Here is a 26,786-nt window from a genome sequence, read left to right as displayed (position 1 = left end):
CACAAAAAGAAAATATGGCTGGTGTCTAGTCCAAGCAAAAAAAAAAAAACAAAAAAAAAAACAAAGTACCCAAAACAATGTGTTTTTGTTTTTGAATAACCTTTGAATATGTAATTAGTGCCGATTTTGCAGTTTGGGCATTTTTTAATAAACAGTGGTCTGTCTGGATCATGGCAAAATGTTAAGTGAAAATGAAATAAAAACACAGGTGGTCAACAGATTTGCAGAGATTTTTTTAATCTTTTAGTGGCTGAATTTGACATGCATGAGCGGCTGAGGCAGCCTCAGTCTCCCAATTTATTTCAGTTAGTACTCTGTCGGACTGTAAATGTCTGCATGCAGTGAAAAGACATTTTGTGAAGTGTCGAAAAAGTGCAAACCAATTCAACTTTTGCTGCAATAGATTCTGATGTGGAGGCACGTCAACCAATAGAAACATGCAGGCAGAAGACGGATGAAAATCCAAGATGGGGAAGAGTAGCAGTGCTGTGTACTGTTATTTCAATTCTTTGCCTTCATGGCTGTTGGCTGCTCGGCTCTGTATAAGGTTATCGCCAACGTCTTTTTTTCATTGGCCCATGTTTCTTTGTTTCTGGTTCCAAATTAGTTTCCCATTGGACTTCAAACGATACAAACTCCACCCTGCTCCAGCCACATACACGCCGCCTAGACAAAGGCGATCTGCATGCATATGCGTCTACACTTCTGTCCTTGAGTTGTCTAGTGTGTAGGCACCCTGAGGCACGCGAAGGTAATTGCTGCACTATTTAAGGTGGAATAGTAAAAAAATCCGACAAAGCTGAATCCAGCTTCTTCTGTGTTCTGTTCTCCACTGCCACAGTGTTACCTGAAGGTATTCCAGAACAGCGCGCCCGTTTAGAGGAGAGCACAAAGTCGATTGACTGCCATTGGAGTGAAAGCTGAAATCGAGCGTGTCCTATAGTGTGTGCAGAGTGTGCACTTCTGACGCTGATTTTTGCCGCCACCTGTCATTGAGCTCCCACATCACCATTCAGTGAGCTCTCTAAAATATAAATGGGTGGATATGTTTGTTTATCCATTCAGACGTGAAATAGAAATGTGATGCATCAAAATCTTGAAATACCATCATTTTCAAATACAGGTTTAAATCTTTTTAATTACCATGGTATACCATAATACCATCACACTGTCCATGAGTCAGCATTCCAAATGTTAGGAAGAGCCATTTTGTCCTTTAAAATAAATAAATTAAATAAATAAATAATTCCGGCCGCTTTGGGCAGCTATGATACTTTGTCCATTGTATTAATGTTTTCCTATATTGGCTGTAAATATGTCTCAGTATGTGCTAGTACAGGCTAAAAGTATAAAAGTAAACTTTAGCTAAGTGATGGCCACTTTTCTTGCATCTCCAGCAGGAAACCTTTTCCCAAAAGTCGAATTCTTGTTTGAATTCTGCCATTCCATCTTAGATAATGCCAGAGGTGCCAGAATGTAACTGCTGCACCATTTAAGGTGGAACAGGAAAATTTGTGCTTGCAACTGAGAAACTGACTACAGCCTTGTGACTTCTTAGCATTTGACAGTTTCTCTTTGAAGATTAAACGGATCAGGAAACCGGCTGGAGAGCTTTATAGATGCAAATAAGTCCATTTGTCTCTATTATCGATGTAAGGAGGATTATTTTATTTTTACCTCAAAATTTAATTCTGCTGAGGAGCCACAACAGGGCAATAAAAGCCGCATGGAGCTCCAGAGCCGCATGTTGCCGACCCCTGGCCTAGATGATGCTGAAGTTGGAGCTTCTTTTAATGCAGTTGTGTAAAGGATGGGCCCTTCAGATGCCATCACAGACAACTGCAGTTGTGATATTGGTCAATGAAGTAAATTCTCTTTGTCTTTGATGCTCGCGCATGAATCTTCATCATTATACGAAGTCTGCAACCCTTGATTATGACCACTTGAAATGAAAACAGTTTTGGGAATTTACTTACCACTTATCTTATTCACAGATGCTCATGCACGCATGTGCGTGCTTCACTGGCCCATAGTGTCTGTGCTTCAGCATGGTGCTCATCTGACCAGCAGCATGTGAGGTGGAGAGGTTAAAAGCTTAGGATGAGCTCAGGAGTGAAGGACATAGTGTTGCAGAGGAGGAGAGTAGAAAGAGGGAGTGAGACTCAGGAGTGTGAGATGGAGCTGAAATGAAGGGAAGAGGAGAAAATGGACCTGAGGAAGGGGACAGACTGACAGAGTGCCAGAAACGGATCCATGGCTGAATAAAGAGGATGGGTCTGGACGCGCAGTTTGCTGGCTGATAAAGTTTGGAGTGAATGAAAGCAGACGTGCAGTCTGTTAACACATCTTGTGGTTTTAGTTTTCGTTCTGCTTGTCCGTCTGTACTCGGTCCAAACTGAGAAGATATAAAGCAGTTTTCCCAGCACGGCCAATAATAACGCCACAAAGTCTGATAACTCTCTCTCTCTCTCTCTCTCTCTCTCTCTCTCTCTCTCTCTCTCTCTCTCTCTCTCTCTCTCTCTCTCTCTCTCGTATTTTTCTGTCTGTTTCCCTCGCCCTCTCTGATTTCTCCTTCTCCTGTCTTCTCTTTTTCTTTTGCTTTCTTTTCTCTCTCTCTCACTTTATGTACCTGCTGCCTTTCATTATTGCTCTCACTCTACAAAGCATTTATTATTTATTTTTTTTAATCCTTTCTGAGAATTCAAGCCGTGTACAGCCTCTTACTCCACTTTGCCAAACCCGTCTTTGCTCTCGTTGCTGATTCCACACCAAACCTGTAGCAATTCCCTCTCCGCGTGGGGAACAGATTGCCCACAACAAAAGAAAGTGGAAAATGAGGGCTGCTGAGACTGAGAGATTGGAGCAGATAGAGATTGTGACAGACACCGCTTAGAGACAATTTGTCTCCGCTGGCCTCCTTGTCATTTCATGTATTTGTGTTCAGCATTAGCTATGGAGAATGGCACATTGATTACTTCATTGAATATTGTGCCGTTTCCAGCAGCTAGACTTGATTTGCTTTTCACATGGCCAAATGTTCGGTTTGCTTGAGTTTGCTCAGAAGATTTTCTAAGCAGCCACTGTAGGCTTAAAATTTCAGCTTTAAAGGATGCTGCTGTCAGTCTGCCATTACTCAGTGCAGCCCTGCAGGAGCAAGCAGAAGCTCCGGAGCCTGTTATCCCTGCACGGGCCGTCTGATCTCCGTCAGTCCGCACAGCTGATTGTCAGGCAGCGTGTGTAAGCAGCCTCTTCCTCTAGTCTCTGGGGACAGCGACCGATGGAGGCAAGCATGAGAAGAGCTCATGAACCTCAGCCCCAGCAGCAGCCCGCTAAGTCTGCGCAAAACAGTTATACCGATAGAGATCAAAATCAAACGTTTTAAAGGTAATGTATACCTTTTATTCACTAGACAGGGAGGGAGAAGTCTAGCCATTTATTATACATCTGTGGTTTGCCTGCAGTGTTTGCTAGGAAGAGTGTTAAAAAAAAAAGTCTGAGTTTGAAGTAAAACTTTTTTGAAACCAGAGGGAATTATTTATTGTATTTTTATAAAATTTTACAAAAAAAAAAGATTTTACAATATAAATAAACTTTTTTTTCTTTCCCTGTTTTAATTCTAAATTCTATTTTTTTTTCTTATTCTTACTTTCTGTGGCTACTTTATTCAGTTTATTTTTGTAAATTTTAAAGTTTTAGTGTTTTTAAATTTTCTTTCGCATCATGAGAACTTGTTCTGCAGACTGCTCTGTATCTTGTCTGAAAATACAAAAACTGAACATTACGAAATACTCTGGTTTTCCAGGGATTAATCAATCTACTGATCGGTGCTTTTCTATGGAGATTATATAGATTGTGCCTGTGTGATATGAAAAACCTGTGTCTGCGCCTGAAATTTTGCAAATTCATGTGAAATGCTTGGACGGGCCCAGTTTCGTGGATTTTGTGGGTTGCCGGTGGTGAATCGCAGTTGGAGGTATTCTTGGTCTCCGTTTAGGCTTAATCTGGCTAAATTGGCCATTGGTGAAATAAATTGGTGAAATAATTATCAATAATTGCTGATGGTCTCGGGTAAAAATATTTGACTGAGATTTTTGATCCTGCTGCCCAGCTCCAGCGCTCTCACTCTTTTTTTTTTCTGCTTGTGTTTGTTCAGCAGAGTGTTGTCAGAGACCCTTTTTAGAATGTTCCTCACTGACCCACACGTCTGTGTCATCACGGTAATCACACGTGGGCCATGACCTCGTCTGTATCTGACGTCACCGGTGCCTGCTGCTGTCTGAAAGACGAGAACCACTCAGACCAGCGACAGACACGTCAGTGATAAGATTACCCTCTGTGGATTGAAGTAGGCAGGTTTTAATATTCTCTGTGCAGAAGCAATTACAACCCTTGTGAAGGAGCAGCTTTGGTTTGGCCTCAAAGCCGCCTTTCATGTCGGTTTGTTCAGTCGTTCAGGGTGAGTAGCTGGACCGCTTTGTGTCCAGAGCTGTGGGCACTGTGTGCCCTCCTGTATAGATGCTGAGCAGGGGAAGGCTGTGTTACTTTGTATTGCTAGCATCCTCCTGGTGCTGATTAAGAAACAATATGGTTCTGTGTTCTTCTCTTTCCATCAGCCGGGGCTGCACGATTATGGGGAAAATACTCGCGTTATATGATTGTAGCGTACTATGAATGCCTTGCAGAACATACCTAGATTCTTTTGTGCACAGGCTCAGTCATGCAAGACAGGCCCTCCCCAAACTGTTGCCATAAAGTTGGAAGCACGTAGTTGTCTAAAAGACCATTATCCATTCCTTCTCCAACAAACTTTACTGTTGGCACTGCCTTCTGATAAGCAGTGCATTCCTGGCATCCACCAAACCCATTTCACAATAATAGCACTTACAGTTGCCTGGGGCAGATCTAGCAGGGCAGAAATTTCACAAATTGATTTGACTAATTGATATAAACTCCTGTCTGTGGCGATTGCATGGCTGAATGCTGAATGATTTTCTAGACCAAATAACAATAGATATGGCTGAAACCTGAGCTCAGTAAACATAGTTTTGGCCAAAAAGTATACATAATAGTTTCACAGTTGTTACTAATATTTTATCAAATTTAAATTTCCAGTGAGTCATCAATGCTTAGTTGCCAGTTTGCTCGATTATTATGCAGGTTTTAAATTCTTCTACTTCTGCCCTTACGATCTAAGTCTTTTAAAAAGGAATTTTATTGTTTCACCTGGCTTAAAAACTTGATAAATCACCACAATAATTAGTAGATTGCTTGATTACTGTGTGTATATAAAGTGACTGCTCTAATTTGGTTATATGAATATGTTGACTTCTCACCCACTGAAACACCAGGAACATTGTTGAAATTCAATACTTTCATGGTACTAACTGAATTACTTTAACATTACAGAGTATCAAAAAAAGTAGTAATGTCCAGTCTTAACCCGAAAGTGACTTATAATGCTCAATCAGTAAAAACATTGTGACTAGTTAAAGGGCCTATCGACATTAGCATTGAAAAGGCAGATATCATTCTACCGTTTAACACACAGCGTGTTGTGCAGCTCTTCTCTGTGCTTTTTCAGTTCAACTGCTGTAATAAGGAGCCTAGACTTGAAAACCTCCAGCTTCAGTTGGACTAACTGAGTGTCTGGAGCTTGTGTTCTCTCAGGAGCTCAATTTTGTACCTCATTTTGTGCTCTTAAGTTCCTTTCCACTCCCCCCACCTTTTGGAGGAGTGTGTTTGGAGTTGAGCGAGGGCCGCTTGAAAGCAGAGGAAGGTCCTTGATTAGGCCGCACTGTGAATTAGGCTAGCAGTCGATAAACTGATCTAATTTCAGTGGAGCCTGTCGGCTGGTTTTTTTTCTTTTGAAGCCCATGCTGCGCTGCAAATGACTTCACATAGACAGAAGCAGCAGGGGGCCCTCGTGGTGAGATGTGTGAAGAGCTTTTCTCCTAAGTGCTGTCGGCGGATCTCTAGAGGCGATGCAGGTCAGTTTGCTTTGGGTTATAAGCACACGATCTCGGAGAATGAGGAGGGTTCTGGTCTGGAAATGTCAGAACTTCACTGTTTTCCTGTAGGACTGAAGTTCAGGGTAGTGCTGAATGTTCTGCCTGGTGCATAATCACCCGTCTTCCCACCGCAAAATCCGAGGACTCAATGTTGGCTCGTTCCTGCCTGCTGTACAAGGACATGCATCATTAATTCACGCGTTTCACTTTCTTTCCCAATTTTGCCTCTGTTTTGTGAAACTTGGTGCATAGAAGTTTCTCAGGATTAGGAGTTCATTGCCAATGCTTTTTTTTTTTTTTTTTTTTTTTTGAAAAAAGCAAAAAAAAAAAAAAAAACAAACAAACAAATGTTTCCTTATAAATTTGGACTTCTGGACCCGAGTACAGGGGCCATGGTACCATGGTGTCCAGGTTTGCGTTGAGATGTGAATGACTAATTTCTTCATTTATTATTTTTTATTTTCCAGGACCTTCTATTAATCCCAAAAATGGAATTTGTCAGCACAAACGTTTTTTTTTAAGCTTGTAGATGCACTACATATATTAGTTTGAAATAAGTTAAATGTGAAGTGAATAATTTAGTGTTTACAGAACTGTAACTGCATTTTAAAATGAATGAATAACTATAAAAAGTCAAGGGTTACAGAGATGAAACCTTTGGGACCCATATGTTGCTGCACACCTCAGTTCCTTACTTTCATAACTTCAGAATTTACTTAGCAGAGTTATGATAGGAAATTTTGATACCGGTCACAGTGTCCAGGAACACTTCAGTTTCCCAGACAAATGAATAAAACTTCCTGTCATAGTGGTTGTTGTGCTGTAAACCTGCAGATGTTACAAGCTAGTTATCCATCATACTTTCATATATTTTTGGCTTGTGCACTTTCTGTGTATTACAGCTGCTGCTGAATAAGTGTTTCTTGGGGGCTTGAGATGAGCTTGAGATTTAACTTTCTCAACAGCAAACTTGAGATGCTCCACAACAGTGTGGTGGATAAGAAGCAGAAAGCTTTGATCAGTCTTATCATTTAGAAGTCTCTGGCTACATCATACATCTTCGTTTAGTAACATCACACGGACAAGCTCAACAAGAACGTCTGCCTTGATGTTTAGGTCTCAGATGCAAAATCAACGTTATACCGACGAAGATATGATAATAGTCGATAACTTGCTCACATCTTCAGGAAAATCGCAATCTCACAATCGTCTGATTCGTCCCCCTGGGGAAACACAGCCCATGTTACATGTTCCTCTGCTGTCCATCAGGGAGGTTTCCAGAGTTTAGTGTAGCTTTAATTCATTTTGATTGAAGTCCTTGTATTTCTTCTCAAAATCCTGGCATTACAGCAATTTTCTACTGCTTAACTCAGGCGTGACGTCTTTCCACACCACGTTGCTTGCTTTTAGTTAAGCTCCACCTACTAGTGTGCATGCAAGCCTCACTCGGTGGCATGCGTGTACGCCAGGAATTACTTCACTTTATTACCTGTATTTAAGTGCCAGTATCAGTGCCAATACTGATGCAGTACTGGTGAAACACTACTGGTCAAATACGGAAACCCTCTTTTCCTTAGGTTACTCGCACAGTAATTACAGAATAATTTGCAGTAGTGACTGAATATTAGCCTACAGTTCAAGAGGTTAAGTAACTAATGATTTCCTTGAAATCTACTGGTGTCTTCATTTAGTGCATGTAACACTATGTGTATCTGGAGTTCTGGCTTCTCTGGTGCTGGGAGAAGACTTCTCAGCCACGATTCTGTGGATGTTTATCAGGATTAAATGTCGGAATAACAGAATAGAATGGAGAGTTTCTTGGAGCAATAGTTGATAAGTGCAATAAGTTTGAGCTGTTGTTGGTAATAGCCTTAAAACTACTCTAGTAAAGGAGATTTTACCAAGAGACATTGCCCTTGAGGATTACATAGCTATTTGGACCTGAAGTCCAAAACCAAGAGAATGTTAGGAGTTTTCTTGTAAGGCTCCCGCTTGGGGGACTCATTTAAGCGGAGTAACTACACCTCACAGCACATCTACCAATTGTGGAATCCTGTTGGGCCAGAACCATGTTGTACTATCCTGACACGTCTTTCCCATCTGACACTTCAACGATTGTGTTCATTCAACTCTTTTCTAGTCAGTATGCAGTTGTTTAAAAAAACATTCTGTGAAAATTATTCTAAGCATTTTTAGAAATAATTGAGTTCTTATGTTCTTTTTTTAAATGGTCTTAAAAAAAAAAACTCGACTGAAAGCTAAAAGAAATCCGAGTCAACCTTGTTTCTCTCTGACTTTCTCCTCAGATGATGCAGTTTGCTTGGGACAATTACAAGCACTATGCCTGGGGCTCCAATGAGCTGCGGCCCGTCTCCAAGCAAGGCCACTCCAGTAATCTGTTTGGTGAGTATCTGTGCTGTGTCTCTTTCTGGCCACAAGATTGTGATTTATTTTCCTACAGCAGCTCTTGGTCATGTCCCTCAGACCAGCAGCAAATTGGTACGCGGTCAAAGCCGCCAATCAATATCAGTATCCACCCTGCTAGAGTCTTTTGAGTTCATTTGTGCCCCTGAAACATCTTAACAGGACCCTGCTGGATTTTACAAACCATGACTCACCATTATAAGCTTTTGTTGCTGCTTTTTTTATTGATCTGACTTGTCTGAAATGTTGAAAACTTCCAAAACATGAGTATCTTTTCAGGAAAACTTTTTTTTTTTTTTCCTTGGTTGCTGTCCTGCCACCACTGGGAATGACGGCCTGTATGTTGCTAGAGAATTGAGCTGTAGTACAGCTGCTATAGTGGGGCACAATAGCTGTTTCCATCCGCTTTCTGTGCAAATTGTCAGAGAGGAAATGTGTCCCATGACACTACATTTTTGCATGATTGCATCATTTTTGCATTATTAAAAAATGCTTCCATTGGGCTATTTGCAACATTTCAGGAGTTAATGAACAATTTTCTGATAATTTGAGAATTTCAGTCTCCATCCATATTTTTTGAAGCATTACCGTGGTTTTTGCAAATAATTATTTGGATGGAAATTAATCTGTAGACAATTGGTTTCAGTCGAAGGTGTTAATCGAGTTTATTTGCAAGTCCACACAACCACACTCAGTGTGATTTTCAGTATTTAGGATTAACACATACCATGGTGATGTGTTAATGTCAGTATTGATGCATTTAGTATTAAAGGGTTAGAATTGGTACCAATATCAGTCTGTTGTATTGAATCAGTGCCTCACTAGTGATGTACTTGAATTTTCTTATAACTGCTGCTTTTAATATTGTCAAATAAGGTTAACTATAAATAAATATAAAAGGTTGAATAGTCATCAAATACACTGGTTAAAAATTGGTTGTTAGGAAAAAAATCCATTTTAATGTTTGTTTACAGCCTCTGTTGTGGTTCCTAGTGTGTTTTTATTTACTAACATCGCAAACAATGGGCACTCTCAGACAAAAAGGTAGGACACTGTCACTGGGGCAGTACCCCTCTTGTCACTGTGGTGGTACTCTCAGGGGTACATCACAGTACCTTTAGTCAGGGAACATAATTGTACCAGAATCCATTGAAATTATATTTAAGTTGTATTGACTCCACACCCCGTCTCATCTCCAGGCTTTTTATTTTAATGATTTAAAACATTTGGTTATGAAAAGGTACAAATATCTACTTTTCCACTAGGAAAAGCTCATGTAAGGTCCACCACTGGACCTTAAAACCACTGTGTAACAAGGAGCGAGGAGGCAGATGCATACGCTGAGATAAGCGAGATTTATTAAGGGCCAATCCAGGGTCATAGTTGAGACAGTCCAGGTTCCAATAATCTACACAGAGTTCAGGATGGACAGACATAACTGAGAACTTAAAACAAACCACAATGACCGTACAAACAGAGTAAAGACAGACCAATACAAAGACCAGCAAAGACCAAGTGCAAACACAGGGCTCAAATACAACAGGGAAAATGAGGGACAGGTGGAAAACAGGAGGAGACAATCAGGGGTGGAGTCATGAAATGAGGGGGCTGGACCAAAACAAACACACATGGGTAAAACAAAACAACACGAACACATCGACTGCACTGGGAGGGGCCAATCTTGACGCACTGCTGTACCTTTTGAGGGTACATTTACATAGTTTGTACCTTGATGAATGAATCATGTACCTGCATAGTATGTTTATTTCTAACAGTGTGAAGAACATGTCATTGCTGATGATAAATGTACAAAACATCAGTTTATTTGGACTTAATTGGCTTTGTCTGGGGTTTTACATACGCTGGGGGTAGACGTGGATGATGTGACGAGGATATTGTGATGGCTTAAGAAATTTAGTTGAGTTGGAACTGAGTTGGAACTGAGAGAAAAAGAACCAGTAGTGCTACATTTTAAAAAGATACTGTCAAAAACTGAATACAATGATTTTTATTTAATATTTGGCGTACCGTGTTGTTAAATGGAATTAATTTGCTCTCTTTATAATGAAACGACTAGCTGGCCAGTGTTCTATTAGTACTGACCGTGTAGTTATATAATTTATCACCATAATGATGTTGTCCTATTGCCCAGCTTTTCTGTGGTTTACAAGCCTTTTTTTTTTTTTTTTTTTTTTTAAAGCAGCAGTCACTCTGAATGAGCTGATATGCTTACTTGGTGAACTGAATAACGCTGATGGGCAGAAACGTTCTCATGTGTGCTAACTGAATGGTCAGCCTCAGATGGCAGACTTATAGCAACATAATAATCATGTGATATAAGGTGCACTGTTTAAAAAAAAATATCTATTATATAGTGCTGTTTAATTTACTGGTCAATAACCATTTGTAAACCATACATATACTGTATTGTAACATTACTGTTGCTAATTTACAGAAATGCAATTTATTTCAGAGACATTTGTGTTTATTGTAATGGTTGTTCCTGTACTAGTAATGTACTGTATCAGGATAACTTGTTGAACTACTGATAGACAGTATTTCTAAGATATTAAATGACTAAAGTTTTACAGATTTTTACCATTATTTATAAAAACATACTTTCAGTGTAAATTAACAGGTTTTGTCTGGCACCCAAATTTTTACTTTTTTTTTTTTTTTACATTTTAATTTTTACTTTTAATAATTGTTTTTTTTTTTTTCTTTAGTGTAGTCAATTAAGCTGTTAGTTCATCTGTGGCTACTATAGATGTGCCCACCAGTTACGCCTTCAGCACAGCCACTCACTTTAGCTTATAATGAGAGCTGTAGATCACTGGCTTGGGGTGTAATGGAAACATTATTCTCAAAAGTAAGTCAGAGTAGGTCTGTTTTTTCTTGGTTTTGAATGTTTTGATTATGCTGAGTGCACCCTTTTTGATTTATGAGACACTTATGTATCTTATCTATTTTCTTTGCAAAATAACGTGTTGAATTTGGACAAACAAACGAAGGGAAAACTTGACTTTGATTTATGATCCTGTCTGACAGCTCTTCTGTCAAGTTGGTCCAGTTAAACCGAGTTTGTGACTTTCTTGATTTAAATGTGTTTGCTGTCATAGAAAATGTCGTCATCGTCGTCGTCAACTGGCTCTTAAGAACGTGAGCCCTTTGAACTTGTTTTCCTGCTGCTTTCTGCTCTGACTTCCCTGAGTCACTTCAAAGGATTTATCTAGCATTCCATCTTTTTTATGCACTCTGATTCCTTCAGGTCATCTGCTGAATCACTTTCTCTGAATCACTTTTTCCTCCCCTCATCAGTGTGCAAAGGGCTTTGGTCAAAGGTGAGAATAGAAAATGGACTTTATGAAACATTCATCAGACTGCTTGAGCATTGCTGTACGCAGTAAAAAGCTCCAGGCCTCCTCCATCAATCCTTTCACCCAATCAGAGCTTGGCCACAGGATGGGGACAGGGATTTACAGCTCAAATTTGATTAACCTCCTTCATTTAGCCTGAGAGTGAAACCAGTAATATGGACCGACAGTGGCATTCATTCAAGTCGGACAGGCACTCGCACAGTCAGAATGGCACAGTGGGGCTGATGATGATGATCCGAGTAACACAATCACTGTCTACCCAATGCATGAACACAGACATGCTATGAAGGATCTTTGACATTAGTCATTGCTACCAAGGTCATGCACAGCGCTTTGAGGGCTGGGAGCATTCCTAGCAGCCTTGCGAGCCAGTCATTTACTTGAATGGTGTGGATCGCCCTATGGGGGGGGTGAGGGGTTTATCAAAGGCCATCAAGCATTCACAAATATAAATAGACATGCACATACACGTGTATTTCCAGAGCAAGCCAAGGGTAACTTTCCTCAGTCTCCTATTAATAAAGAAATATTGGACCTGCATTATTAATTCATGAGGGTATTTGGTTAATGGGGTCTTGCCTTTTGAATAAACCATGACCTGATGAACGCTGGCCGCTTCTCAGAACCGACCCAGGTATCAGGCTTCCTTTCGCCTGTCCGAGTTCAGCCTTTGTTCCCAGGCGAGTGTATGTGTGTGTTCCAAGATACCTGCCATATGGAACACTCTCACAACATCTGGGAGCAGGAGCAGAACACAAGAGAGCCAGGAAAACACACACTGAGACACACACACAGTCTGCAAAGCTACAGCGGCAAGGGTGGTCTTCTCAGCACAGTAGCTCTTTATTCACAAAGCAGCAGAAAAGCTGTTTAGTACTTTCCTTCAACATCCAAGGAACTGTGCTATTACACACCATAGTAAAGGTACACCTAGCATGCATGGAGGGTGCTCCAGAACCAAGTACTTAAAGATACAGTACTGTACAAAAGTCAGAGACCGCTTGTCATTTTGTTGTATTTCCAGTTAAAAACATCCGTTAAGTACAAGTTATTAATTTCTCAGTGTGAGGGATGAAAATACAGAACACATTGTTTGACAGTTACACAGAGGCCTCAACTAAACGCATTTAATGTTACACACCTCTAAAGCTCGGTCTTGGATGTTGGTTGCATTCTCTGATTCTCACAGTTGAAGTAATCAAAAATGTATTCAGTGATATTTACGTCTGGACTCTGGGGTGGTCAGTGTGGTGGTCTCAGAACTCCATCAGCTTCTTTGATCTCCTTTTCTCAGTAAAGGTGTGTTGACGGCTACTCATCCTTTCAGACTGTGAAAGGATTGTTGTTGTCTTTTCACAGTGGAAGGATGGACAGAAACACCTGTGTTTTTTTCTTTCAGATCTGAAGCAACTTGATTTTCTCCTGGCTTTCAGGTCTTCTTTTTTCCCTCTATTTTCCTTTGACTTTCTTGTATTTACCAGAAACTGAACAGAAATGAAATAAATCAAGACTGCTTTCTGATTTTTGCCCAGAGCTGTATGTAGTTTTGGAGGTAGATTTTACAAATATTGCCCTTCTGATGTCCTCCATCCCATCCCATCCCATCACATCACGGTTGTCCAGTATGATCAACAAAGGTTCAGTGTGACTGCCGAATTTCCGTTCCAAACGGGCAGAAGCACACATGATTTTGCTTGTTTTAGTCAGTTGGTCCCAGTCTTTTAACAATTGACCATGTTTGCTCCTGCTTGGTTGGAATAGAAGTCTGCAATATCACTTACCTTTGTGGGCAAGATCAGAAACCTCTGCATTATATTAATGACACACACTTTTATCTAGAGTGACTTATTGATCATGTTACAGATGTGGATGAATGTAACATTACGAGTCTTGGCCATAGACAGTGTACTTGCCTCGGTGGGGAGTCAAACCTTAGACTGCTGCATGGAGGGCAGCATTGTTAACCCACTATGCTATTCCAACATACTAGTGAACTGTGTTAAACATGTTTTCAGTTTTGGTTAATAATTTCTGCATTTAAAGTAATTGCTTCAAGTAATGTTTTGCTTTATTAGTTTAGTGCTCAAGCTGTGAGTCTGTCATACTGCACTCTAAACAGTTTCGACAAGTCTGTGCACCCTTAATGAAGAGCTATGCAGTTTGAGTGGGTTGAGGGGTTTTGGGAGTGTATTTTCAGATAAGATTTGGGTGACTAAGTTCTAGTGTGACCAGCATTAGTCTCAAATGAAGCAAAAATTTGACATCCAATGTGTCTTAGATGATCGAATACATCTTGGGTAAGTGGAAAATTGTAAATTTGATTTGCTTTGCCAAAATATTCATTTAAATATTCATTCCAGCAGTAGGAAACTGGCGCTCAAAGCGTCCGTCATTATGATCTGGACAGCACTGTATTCTTTCAGCATTTCCTGATTTCAGTTGCTAAAATGAAGTGTTTTAGTGAACTCCCGGAAACCAGGTACAATCAGTAATCGTGGCTGTGTAAGTGGAGAATATCTTCTGTCTTCTCACTGAGAGGTGTATTTATACGTTGCTCTACGCAGTTGAGTGATAAAAGAACCTTGTGTTCTGAAGCCTCCTGATTGTTCATTTGAAGTGTCCTCCGGGACTGTTGGCACAGTGCACTAGAAAAACTGGAGGAATAGCTTTCTGAATGAAAATAGACGAGTGCCGACAGCACAGTCTAGCAGGCACAAGCTCACTGAAGACACAGAAGGAGCTCTTAGTTTATATAGATATTGAAAGCATAAGCAACACATGCACTCACCTCCCACTCCCCACTTTCTCCTCAACCCTGGCCAACTGCTCTTTTAAAATCTCAATAGAATTGTATTTTTCTGTCTCTGTTTAGCTCATGCTCTGAGTTTAAAGTAGCCACTGCTCCTCTTGTGGATGAAAGTGTTCTGCACTGGTGCAGGTTTTGAGTTGCTGCACAGTGAAAAATTCCTCACACTTTTGACAGTGGAGAAGAATGCAGGAGTGAGTGAGTGAGGAAAAGAGAGAGGGAGAAGCTCTAGCTCGAAGCCCCTGTGAGCTCATTTAGCAGTGGGACTGCTGAAGCGTGCCTGGGCATCAGTATCTGGAGCTGCGTGTTTGCAGTAATGACCCAACAGAAGCTCACGCTGGGAGCGGACGAGTGAGCGGCCGGACAGGAGCCGCGTGAGACGTGTTTGTGAAGATGTGCTCCATTTTTAACTTAAAAGCTCGTCTGCTGCTGAAAGCGCTGGAGATGACTCTAATTTGCTGGCGAGGCATGCGTCGTTCAGTACGAGCTGCTGGTAGGAGCAGACTTAGCTGTGCCTGGTGAGGCGAGCACGCTGCTGAAGTGGGCCTTCTCGTACGAATGCTAATGACTGCTGCATTTGCTGATTTTCTTTCCAGCTGTCTGTAAGCTGAGAAACAAGAGCTAAAGCAGTTTACAAATGAAATCATTAGATGCATTGCAGGATCTGGTACTCACTCCCATTGCTTTCATATATTTTCATCTATTGATGCTCACTGATGATTATAAACTGTCTGCTGTGACACATGGGCTATCTGCTTTTACGTTGTCTTCACTGAGCTAAACTTTTAGATGTGATCAGAATGATGAACAGAGCTTGACGATTCTAAAATAAGCACGAAGCTGTGTATCATCAGTCATGAAGTTCTAATAAAATCCAGAATAAATCATATTTAAAAAGTGATAAACAAAACAATGTTTTGAACAAGACAAAAAAATCTTTACAGATACATAATGGCTGATTTATAGGGTGTTATTTATCAATTAAAAAGTTCCTGTTGCCACAAAATTCTTGAAATATTAGGAGTGGGTAATATGGGGGGGGGGGGTCACAATACATATCGCAACAATGCTTTGACATACATTGTACTAGTAGTGTCATATTTAAAAATGATAAACAATAAATACACATTTCACATACTGTCTGATGTCTAATTAAACAAGATTGTTTAATATTATTATTGTATATTAAATTTCAAATCGCGGTTGTCTGATCAAAACCTTGTGTCTTTACATGGGAAGAAAAAAAATACTTTTAATGCAACTCAGTTGAATCCCCCCAAAGTCATTTTAGGTCATTTCTTTTCCTCCAGTCATCATGAAATGTGCCTACAATGTAAAGGGTTGTAAGTTTACGTCAAAAAGGACAAAAATGGAGATACAAGGTTTTGTTTTGACAACAGCTAAATATTCATGTGTGCCTGTGTGGGTTTGTGTGTCCTTGTGCTTTTACCTCCCGGCAGAGTTGAGGCTCAGGACTTTTCACTGGCTGCTCTGTTGAGATGTGCTTACTAGCAGCTTCTGGCTGAGCGAGACGAGCTTTTCTGCTTCAGCTGAAATCACCAGCCTAATCGCTTCCAGAGGAAGCTGTCGATGCCCTGAAGGGAAGAACGACTGAGGAAACCGAAGAGAGGAAGAGGGGCTGGAGAGATTACGCTAGTCCCGGGAGTTCACTGATAAAGCTCGTGCTGTAGATGCCATGCCTTCTCATAGTAGGCTCTGTTCTTTTACCACTCTGTCCCCCTCATTGTCTTTCCGCATGGTTGAAATCACTAAAGTGGAGCTTGTTTAGCTATAAGGCTCAATAGATAATTTCAGCAGAAGTTTGGATCAAGATGTGGTGGGCCCAGGAACAATTCCTCATGCCTGAAAAATTGATTTAAAAGCATTGCTGCAGAGTGTATAACATGATGCCTAATAGTGTTTTCACGTCCAACATGGACATTATTGTCATGCCTGTATTAGTAAACGTTCAGACTTTGTGCCATTCAAATTTGTAGTCATCAAATGTTATTTTATTGTGGTGCATGCATTAATGTTTGCCAAGTCCCATTGCTCCAGGATGTGACTGTAGAACAAATACAGTGAATGTGATGGCTCCTTCGTTTCGAAATCGCTCCAGGTTTTTAGATATTTCTTCAGTTCTTTGTACAATTTAGTTTTCCTTCTCCTGTGGCCTCCATGGAAGCCCATTCCTACAAAGTATAGGGGGAAAAAGCCATATCCATTTTTCCATTTGCCTCAGGCAGCAATACCTCAAACGTCTGTCTTGATGTCGTGTGTGTGTGTGTGTGTGTGTGTGTGTGTGTGTGTGTGTGTGTGTGTGTGTGTGTGTGTGTGTGTGTGTGTTTTTACCTAAGAATGAATCCCAACTAAGAAAACATTGGTGAACTTCAGAATGTTCTTACCGTGTAAGATGGTTTCTTCTTAAGAACAGTTGGTAAATGAGGCGCAAAGATTTTTTTCTAAATAATGACTTACCATGTTGAAATATTTACATAGCATCTCTAATACTTAGTAAGTTAGTATTTCAATATACTATGTCATTACGTTTTGTCTAATATCATTCTGTGGTAAAATAATGATCTCAATATTTTTGACTCATTTTCAAAATAATGACTTTTTAATTTTTACTTTTACTTTAAATTTTTACTTATTCTCTTAGAATTTAATAACTTATTTTGACGTAGTATTTTGGAATTTTATCTTAACTCATTTGTTTTAAGATACAATGTGAAATATTTTTATTTTAATGAAATGTTTGCCTTTTTTAAATACTGCTGCCAGTCCCATGTGTGGCTTCGCAATGCTGACGTTTTAATTTGCTTTCCTTGGAGTGTCAACATGTAGTGTAGTTACACAACCTAGGTGTGATCCTCTTTCTAGTAATGCACCAAGCTCTGTTGACTCATTAGCCCTCCTGATGAGTTCTCAAGAATTGTTCCAGGCCACATCCTGGTTGATTTGCCACATCAGAATTTTGGTAATTATCCCTTTTTGGATAATTGCCAGTGAATTCCGACACAAGTTCAAAAGTTGTTTTGGTTGTCAAGCGGGCCATTGAGAATGCGCTACTAGAACATGTGTATCAAGAGGTGTTCAAGTGATGTAGCTGGCAGTGGCTAACGTTCATAGAAAATGTGATGTATATAAGGGGAAAAAAATCATAATAAATTTTCTGATGTGCACAGCAGGAGAAAAGGTGCTGTTTGCACAGAGCTGCCAACAGCACTCTCAGTTCATGCAAGCATGTGCCGTTCTCCAAATGCTCAATATGGCGCTATCTTGCATGATCTTGGCAGGGACACTTCCTGACAGATATTTCTGAAAGTTAACTGGCACAGGGACTTTCCAGGTTCTACAAGATTCTCTTATGATGCCTGTCTTTCAGAAGCTAAAATGAGCTGCCATCTGTCACACTGGCTTGACTGGCTCCACTCAGGATGCAGTCTGATTTGGTGCTGTGATGGGCAGAGGATTTGGTCAATAATTCAGACGCTCATGGTTGTTTGCTTGCATCTGCCGTGGACAGTGGACAGTGTTTCAGCCTTATGCCTTATGGTCACGATTGAATTATCAGTCTCGAACACCCTCTACCAAGGACACTGCAGTCTTTATTGACTACACACATCATGTTAATGGCTTGGGTCCAAGTATCCATAAATCATGGAGCAAATTAATGGTAATGGTGGATGCAAGGAAAAAAAGGATTTCCACAGGAATAGGCTACTGAATTAGCCTAGAACACTGCAGCTCCTTTCTGTCTGGAGAAGTTTCAACATGCTTCTCAATGCTTGTGCTTGGTCTGTTTTGTTGCTTTGCTATGTGCAGTAGATTCTGCGTATCGCCTGTTGCCGTGGGCCGTTGAGCACGTTTCACGTTTTGCCACCGAAAATCCAGAGCCTGTGGCCTGAAAGGTTTTTTCAAGATATCAAGATTTCAAGATATTTTTGCCTTTTTTTTCCTCTTATAAAGTGTCTGTTTAGGTCTAACATGGAAGTAACTAAATCAAATTCAACTTTGTCAAAATTTGTCAAAAATGTAAACACTTAATGTAATGAGAGGTAGGAATCACAGGGCATCTCGTTATATTATATCACGATACATTGCCTATGATGATATCACAATACTGTGATTCTGTGAAGCTCAATGTATGGCAATGTATGTGCTTTATTTTAATGAGACAATTCTTTTTTTTTTAAATTACTTTAGTTTTTAACAAATTTCCTTTTTCAAAACAATACCTGGCTGGTTTTTGGTATTAAAACATGCTTAGAAATTGTACATACAGTATGTTACATATATACTAATCATGCTTCTGCTTTTTGGCCACATGATTGGCGTGAATGGCCAGTGCAAATTTTTAAAACTGTCTGCCCCTGTAAACAAGGATTTAAGATCTTGGACGGTTGGAAATGCTGGTAAGTTCAGTTTTGTGATTTATATTTTTGTGTGTTATACTGTATGGTATATCATATATATTAAAAACAAATTAGTAGGTCCTTGATTTATCCAAGTTAAAGACTGGATCATACAGAATCCATGCCCCTCAGAAGCTGGCCTGTACACACAGTGAAACAGTGACTGTTAAAAGGTTCAGTTGCATATTGGGGGTTTAAGTGTAATGCAAAGCCTGACTTCAGCAGTGCACAAGATATTGGTTTGTTAATTATTGTGATGTTCTCCTATAGATATCCCAGTAGGTCAGATGTCATAGGTCTTTTAAAATCATTTAGTATTTGCTGCATTAGGGGCTGTTGATGGATTGGTGATGTGCATTCCTAGCCCGTCATATGTAAGGACTATATTTGGTCATTTAGGTCTCTGCCCTTTACACAAAGTGCTTGGAGATCATCTTCCACACTCTGACCTGGATATGAAGCCTTCAATGGGTCTAAGAAAGAGCATGATCATTCACATTACAGTTACCCTGAATGGAGATGAAAAGGAATGCGTCAAACATCAAAGTGCATCTCTTTGTGTATTCTGTTAGCCACCAACTGTGTGACCGAAAGGCTGCATAAGAAACTTCCACAGTAGATCGTGTGACTAATCTGGGTGGGGGGGTAATGTTTCCTGCCTGTTGGAAACATTCCTATGGCATTTCCAAAGTCGAAATATGGTTGTGGTTTGAGGCAGTTAGAAGTTAAGTCAGCAAGATGTCCTTGCATTTTTGAGGGCTTATACCATTTTATTTATTTATCCCATGGCTTTGTTTTTGCGTTTAACAACACATCACACAAAAACAGTCTGCAATTTGGTCTGGAGGCCCTTTTCTGATAAAAAACTATCTACAAAACATATCTAACTATGTCTAGAGTGACAAACCTAAAGCCCCCCCTCCCGTCCCTCATACTTTTAAGCAGTTTTCAAAGCTCAACTAATGGTGGAAGTATCTAAGACTGCTCTTTAAAGGTTTATAGCTCATGAGAGCCGTTTTGTCCCCCCAGTCTTTCGGCAATAAAGTTTCAATCACCGTTGTTTCACTTCACTAAATGTTTTATTAACTTATGAAGCATTTTCCTTGTATTTGCATCCTACTGGGGTGTCATAACATGATGCTTAAAAAATAAATAAAATTCTGATTAGGCTATTCAAACAAGAAGGGAACTTTGTGTAATAAATCATTTGGAAAGGAAAAGGAAGCAAAGAAGGGAAGATATTGTTGCCTGTGCACAGCCCATCTAATTTAAAATAAATGAATACAGCATTTATTCTTGAGTATTGTTTCCTGCACTGTGCAGAACTGCTTTAATATATAACAGGGCTCTTTTGTGTTTTTGGTGTAGTCCAGAAAGAGTTTAGTTTATTGATGTTAAACAAAGCATTATATCTCTCCAGTTTAATTTTGCATTGACTCATTTGGCTATTAAGGAACTAGATAATAGTTATTGATGAAGACAAGAGTTCTTCTAATGTTCTTTCCTTTGCATTTCTGCTTGCTTGGTTTCCTCAGAGATCTACGGCTGTTGGAACATTAGATCTGTTTCCTTGGAGCAGCTGCAGTGCCCCCCATCCCACCCCCCCCCACCCCTCTCCCGTTTTGGCTTCTCTTGCTTGTTTCACTCATTTTAGACTTGTCATCTCACTCTGATCTGAAAATAGGCTTTTCTTCTGCAAGCCTACGGCAGAAGGAGCACGGCCCGCATTGTTAGTTGTTGCCAACTTGCCTGTGGTTTAGAAAGCTCACTCAGCAGTGAGATCAACTCTCGTGTAACATGGGGGAGCGTACATCTGTGGGGTGGAGATACACGCGCACAAAGAGGCTTTGGCGTTTCCTTGCAGTTTCTCTCTTGTGGTCATTCTGGCCAGGAGCACTTCTGTTTATGACCTTTTGTTTTTTTTATCATGTTTATCAGTCATTGTAATTCTTCCCAACAGGCTCGTCGTTTTTGCTCGATCTGCTGCTTCTATGCTAGTAAGTCTTTAAAGAGCTGAATGAGACTTGGCTCAGCAGCAGGTGTTCCTTCATCTGCCAATAGCTTCGTATTCTGGGATTTCCTCTACCACCCCAACAGTGTCGTCTCTTTCCTGTGTTTGTCTAGGGAACGAGTGATAAAGGGCTTTAGACTCCAGAGTGACGTATAGGCTGGCGTAGACACCCACGCTTGAGCTTTGAGGTTCATTTAATGTGAACAAATCAAAAGATTCACAGATTGTTCTTTTCAAGTTTTGAGGTTAAGGGGCACAGAAAATATCTGAATTAGGGCCATTGCTACTGATTATATTAGTAATCCAGAGATCTTTCTTAATCAAGTAAATCATGTGCTCATGTATTTACAGACCAAAGTGGCAATGCGGGTCTTCGCAGGTGTGAAGTCGAAATCTGAGCCCATCCTTACCTGTGACTTTAGACAGTACAATACATTTTCAAGAAAATTTTTAATGCTGTTTTTGACAAATTTTGACAAACTTAAATCTGGAATCTCAACACATTTCAGACTGATTTGGACTTTGAATGATCCTACCCCTAAATTATGCTTATTTTTATTAAAATAATTGATCAAACGTTCCATTTTGTCACTACCAATACAATCATAACACCACTGAAACTTTACCAAATGTTTTGGTACTGACAGTTTTGGTAGTGACCATTTTAGCTAATTTTGAACGTAACTTAATGTTAGGCAGTTCATGACCAGCGAACACAGCTTTGAAACTTTGAAAGTTGTGTACAGTCTTATTTAATAAAAAAAAAAGTATTTTAGAAAATGTTTAATGTTTATGATATTGACATTCAATATTACACACAGATTTAGGACCTATTCACTTCAAAACAATGAGATCTCACTGCTCACCTTGTGGCTGTAAGAGATGGGCAGTGTGTCCCAATTCAGGGGCTGGATCCTTGGAAGGATGCTGTCAACAAAGGCGTGTCTCTTGTAGGCTGCTTAGACCTGCGAAGACCGAAATGAGGCGGTTTGCCCTACAGCGGATTTTCTGTTTGCGTCACGGCTGCTGTTAACACCGTTGCACCATGAAACACTGCTCTTGTCAAGTTATTTTAAAGTTCTTTAAAGATGGAACCAGAAACTTTGATTATAGTTTTTTTTTTACAGCTGGCGATGCTTTGCCACCGGCTACGGCTACTGATGAGATTATGTTTGTGGTTTGTTTGTTTGTTTGTTTGTTCATTTATTTATTTATTTACATTTGTATCGTTAGCCATTCACCTCAGTTGAAACCCTATACTTCTATTTAAAAACTCTTCAACCGTTGCTGCCTTGTTCTCGAATCCTTGCTGGCACACAGTGAACCTTGGGAAATGTTGGCTGGCGGAGGATCTACCCATTGGACACATTTGCAGGAGCCTTCATAAAGGGACGGCCTAGTCACGCCACTATGATGCATTCAGCCTTCAAATGCAGCCTCTGAAGGACACAGCCCCTGAATTGGGACACACTGGGGGATGCAGTCTCACTTCCTGCTCTAAAATGCAGGGCGGTGGCTAAAATAAGGCTCTGCATATGGACTATAACCCCTTGTTTCGCCAGTAACATGAAAATGGGACAAATATTTTGATTTAAAGTTTTTGTACTTAAATGTTAAGCTCATGCTAAATCTTATTCTTTGTACTTCACATTGTTATACATATAGTATAAAGTAGCTGTCCAAAAAAAAAATCTCATAGTAGCTTTCAAGGAGATGGTATAAATGAACTTTTATTGGAGCTAATGAAAAAATGATTTTACTAAATCTGAAGTAATTTCGTAGCAGTCCTGTTGGTCTGTTCACATTCATCATTAAAGCCAGTTGCTATGATCAAATAATGCAGGAAAATTAAACATTTTTGGCACCAACTCTACACTTTTATTTATGTATTCTTTTTTTTTTTTTTCGTTATTTTGAACAAGCTTTCATTTACAAGGCCAACTACTCTGCTCTTGTTTTTTTTTTTGTTCTGTCTCTTTTGTCAATAGCTGAACGTCCAAGTCCTTTTGGGAGTTAGTTTAGTGCTATTTGGTGGTCTGTATTCAGAAGGTGGGATATCTGTATTAGTTGGTGGTTTCTGGCAATAAAGTGCTTACTCTCTGGAGTAAGGCACACCAAAGTAAAACTGTGTCTAATGCACCTACAGGGAGGCTGCTGATGGATGGACTGTCATGAACACGCACATTTCACAACATGTTTGGTGACCTTCAGCTTGACTTTAACAATTTCCACTCTCCAGACATGCTCCTGTTGCCTTTGGCTTGTGGATCAGGTTTAACTGTTGGCAAGTCAGGCAGTAAAAGTGCATTAACGCATTGTGATGCGTTGATCTGAAGGTGATTTATCTGCATCGATTTCAATATTAATTAGGAATTTTTAGAAGATAGTTGGAGAAAAGCCCCTAATAGACCCATATACCATGTCCAAATGCCTTTTTGTTGTAAACACACCTTTGTTATTGTGTGTTTTGAGCAATATTTTATTTATATTTTTTTATTCATGATATATTACTGTGAATGTGGTGGGAGTATCCTAAACACGTAGTGAAATCATCCTGAAAACTTTAAAACATGGCCCTTGAAAGAGGAGAAATTCTACATTCTGGGGAAGATGCAAGATAAATGTTAAGTATTTACAAAATATAGACATTAATTCACTCATTAATCAACTAAATTAATAGCAAACTGGACAGTTTGGGTTATTACATAAAAATAACAAGCTATTTGTATTCTATATTCTAGGCTATATTTTTATTTTAGCAGTTATTTACAAGTTGGACTTGTACGCTGTCATTACTAAACCTTACAGATATGCTGGTTCTACATGAGGAAAAATAATCACATGGAACAATGATTAAAATCAATGCATATCTCATTGTTGTGTTTCCACTGTTGGCAGTCTATGGAATGCCTAAGTATGTTGTTGAATGTTTTGTGTTAAATTATTGAAAATGCTGTCTGCTTTACACTGCAGGCTTCGGTGAACCCATCAATCCTTTAGTGAACCCATTTGTCAATAGGGTTTAAATGGAAGCGTGCAATCTGGTGAAAAAGAATCACAGATTTTACTTTTGGGTAAATTCAACAAATGACAGAATATGAAATATGAGTAGTGTGAATGGCTACTTTTCAGCACATCAGCACTTCGCTGGCTTCATCATAAAAACCTGTTTGCATGAGTTTACATTCCACCTTCTTTGAGTCCTCCGTACAAACTTCATCGTGTAGCTATGTTAAGGGTTTTTCATGCTGTGTCTGCTTTGCACTTCAGTACCAAACATATGACGCAGCAATTCTTAAGCTTTCCTTGCTGTTTTCCAACCTTCGGTTTAGTTATTTACTGCTTATTGAAACATAAACAAATAATTTAATACATGAATAATAAAATAAGTGCAGATTAGTCAGTTAGTCGACTAGTCGATGGAGCACCCCGAGCTTAAGGACAGTGTTAAAATTGATATAAATAATAATATAATTTTTTTTTATATTCCTTTTAAAACTTTATAACTCCTTTTTAAAAGAGCATTTCTGTTGTTAAGCTTGTTGATCATATTCTTTATAAAGTAATAATTATTCTGCAAGACACACTGACTGGGCAGCTTAAATAGTACATTTAAATAAGTCATATAACACGATCATTACAAAGAGACTAATCTTTCAGTTCATTATAAAATCTCAATTAAACTTATTATTAAATAATACTACTACTAATAATAATAATAATAATAATAAAAATGAAACTGGGCTTATTAAATGTAACCGGTGTGATGTCAGATTTGTACCCATGTTATATCCAGCTCCTGTACATGAATCGGTGCACAGCGTGGTGTGAAGGCCCTGAGGCAACGAACAGTGAGTTTCAGAAAACCGCCCCAGTCACCTCTTACTGGCCCAGAAGAGTCATGAAAAACAGGAAGCGGAAAGTGCTGACAAATGGACACTCCAATAAAGTGTGCAGTCTGTCCTCTGTTGACCTCACTACAGCTGCATCTATGCAGGGTCCTGAGTGACACTTACTCTGCCATTGTTTCCACTGGAAGAGTGATGTTCTACATTTATACTCTGTCTGCACTGAAGCTGTAATCTTGTTTTGAGACATGCACAGAATATGCCACTAAAAGTGCTTCCATTACCGGCCATTGGCATTTGGGCTGGATGTTTTAGAAATATAATTTTCATTTATTTATTGGGAGAATGAATGAGGCTCTAAATTGCAACCAGGTTTGCTTCCCTGATGTTTTCCCTACTACCTCAAACAAGGCGCAGACTGCCAGATGATCAGATAGCTGATTGGCAATGCTTCACTTCTCTAAGCAACTGGCAAGCAATGCAGGGTTTTTATAATTAAAGCACAAAAAGCTTTGAAGCCCACCTGCTGTGGCTGTAATCAGTACCGATGAATAGTACTGCTCATCCTGTTTTAATGTAGCTGATAAATGTGTCCTCTCTAACCATCTGTTGAGTTTGTGCTCTTTTTTTTTTTTCTCCCCTCCACTACATGCTTTACAACATCTGCACCTCCATTAGCTGCCTCAGTTTCCACAGCTGCCTTATGTCACCTCAGTACTTGGTATTGGTTAGTGCTGCTAGTCCTGCAGCGCTGGCTTTTTGCTTCTGGTGTTGAGGGGTTTAACAGGCAGGTAAGGTGTGCGTTGTGTTTAAGTACTAAATTTGTCTTTCTATATTAACGGTGATCCATCAATCAAGACATGATTGGTGTCCCTGGCTAATGACAGCTTATTCCTCACCAATTAGCATTGTGCAGACTGCATGTCTAACACGCTTGCCTAAAAATGATTACGTAATGGTCTAATTGCGATCGTTTGAGCTAAATGCATGTATTTAAGCTGACCGCCATAGTTATTCACTTGTTTCTGTAACACATTTAAACATTTGGTTGCTAGGAATTTTACATTTTAATTGAATTAGTTATTTATATATACAGATGTGTGAAAAGAAAATGCATTCATTGTTAATTTTATTTCATTTAATGCTTCCAGTGGTGTCTCCAGTGCTCAGAGGGGTGAACGCGTAGTGAAAGAATCTGTCAAAAATATAAAAGTTCACTGCAAACCACAGAACTGTTTGATATCTTCAGATTTAACTTCATTAAGCTGCCTTCTGTTGTTTTTGATGCTCCAGAAGAGTGGAGTATTGTTCTTTTTGTGAAGACCTCCGGGGAGTGATCTGCATTTAACAAGTTGCTAATGTTTGAGTGAAAATTTGTTTTCTGAGGAAATCAACCTGAGTAAACTGTTAAAATGTTGGGAAACACATCGTTTATGGTTTATATGGCAGATTTTGGGTGCAAGTTGCCCAAGAAGCTAGGCTGTATGAATTTTGTATGTAGACTGTGAATCTGTAGCTGGTTATGTGTACATAATGTACATGGGGGGCTATTTTGAATGTAATTTTGGAACGTGGAGAACGCGCAGATAATAGAATAGCAATACTTATGCATTGCGCTACTGTTGTATGCACTGCAGATTGGTTTTCTGTATGGTTCAACCTTGATGGTGGGTCAGTCCCACTGATCCCCAGTGGAGTCCCACTGGAACACTTTTCCAGCCAGAACAGGCAGAACTTTGGAACTTTTGACAGTGAATTGTTGATCCTAACTGGATACAGATAAGCATGAACATGCATTTGCTACCAGGGTAGTTGCAGGTCCATATTTTATTTTCAGTACTAATTTTATTCAAAAGCTCTTTTTTTTTTTTTTTTTTTTTTTTTTTTTTTTCTT

At 39.6% G+C, this 26,786-nt stretch overlaps 1 protein-coding gene across 1 annotated transcript in view; it reads left to right on the top strand.

The window, feature by feature from the left end:
• man1a1 (mannosidase, alpha, class 1A, member 1) overlaps positions 1 to 26,786 on the top strand; it is a 160,559-nt gene that overhangs the window by 30,971 nt on the left and 102,802 nt on the right. The window contains exon 2 of the mRNA XM_017692516.2: positions 8,315 to 8,411. Coding sequence (XP_017548005.1) covers positions 8,315 to 8,411 — 97 coding nt within the window. The remainder of the gene's footprint in view (positions 1 to 8,314; positions 8,412 to 26,786) is intronic.

This window comes from Pygocentrus nattereri, chromosome 4 (genome assembly GCF_015220715.1).
Source record: "Pygocentrus nattereri isolate fPygNat1 chromosome 4, fPygNat1.pri, whole genome shotgun sequence".
Lineage (NCBI taxonomy): Eukaryota > Metazoa > Chordata > Actinopteri > Characiformes > Serrasalmidae > Pygocentrus > Pygocentrus nattereri.
This window is presented reverse-complemented; position numbering and strand designations above follow the sequence as displayed.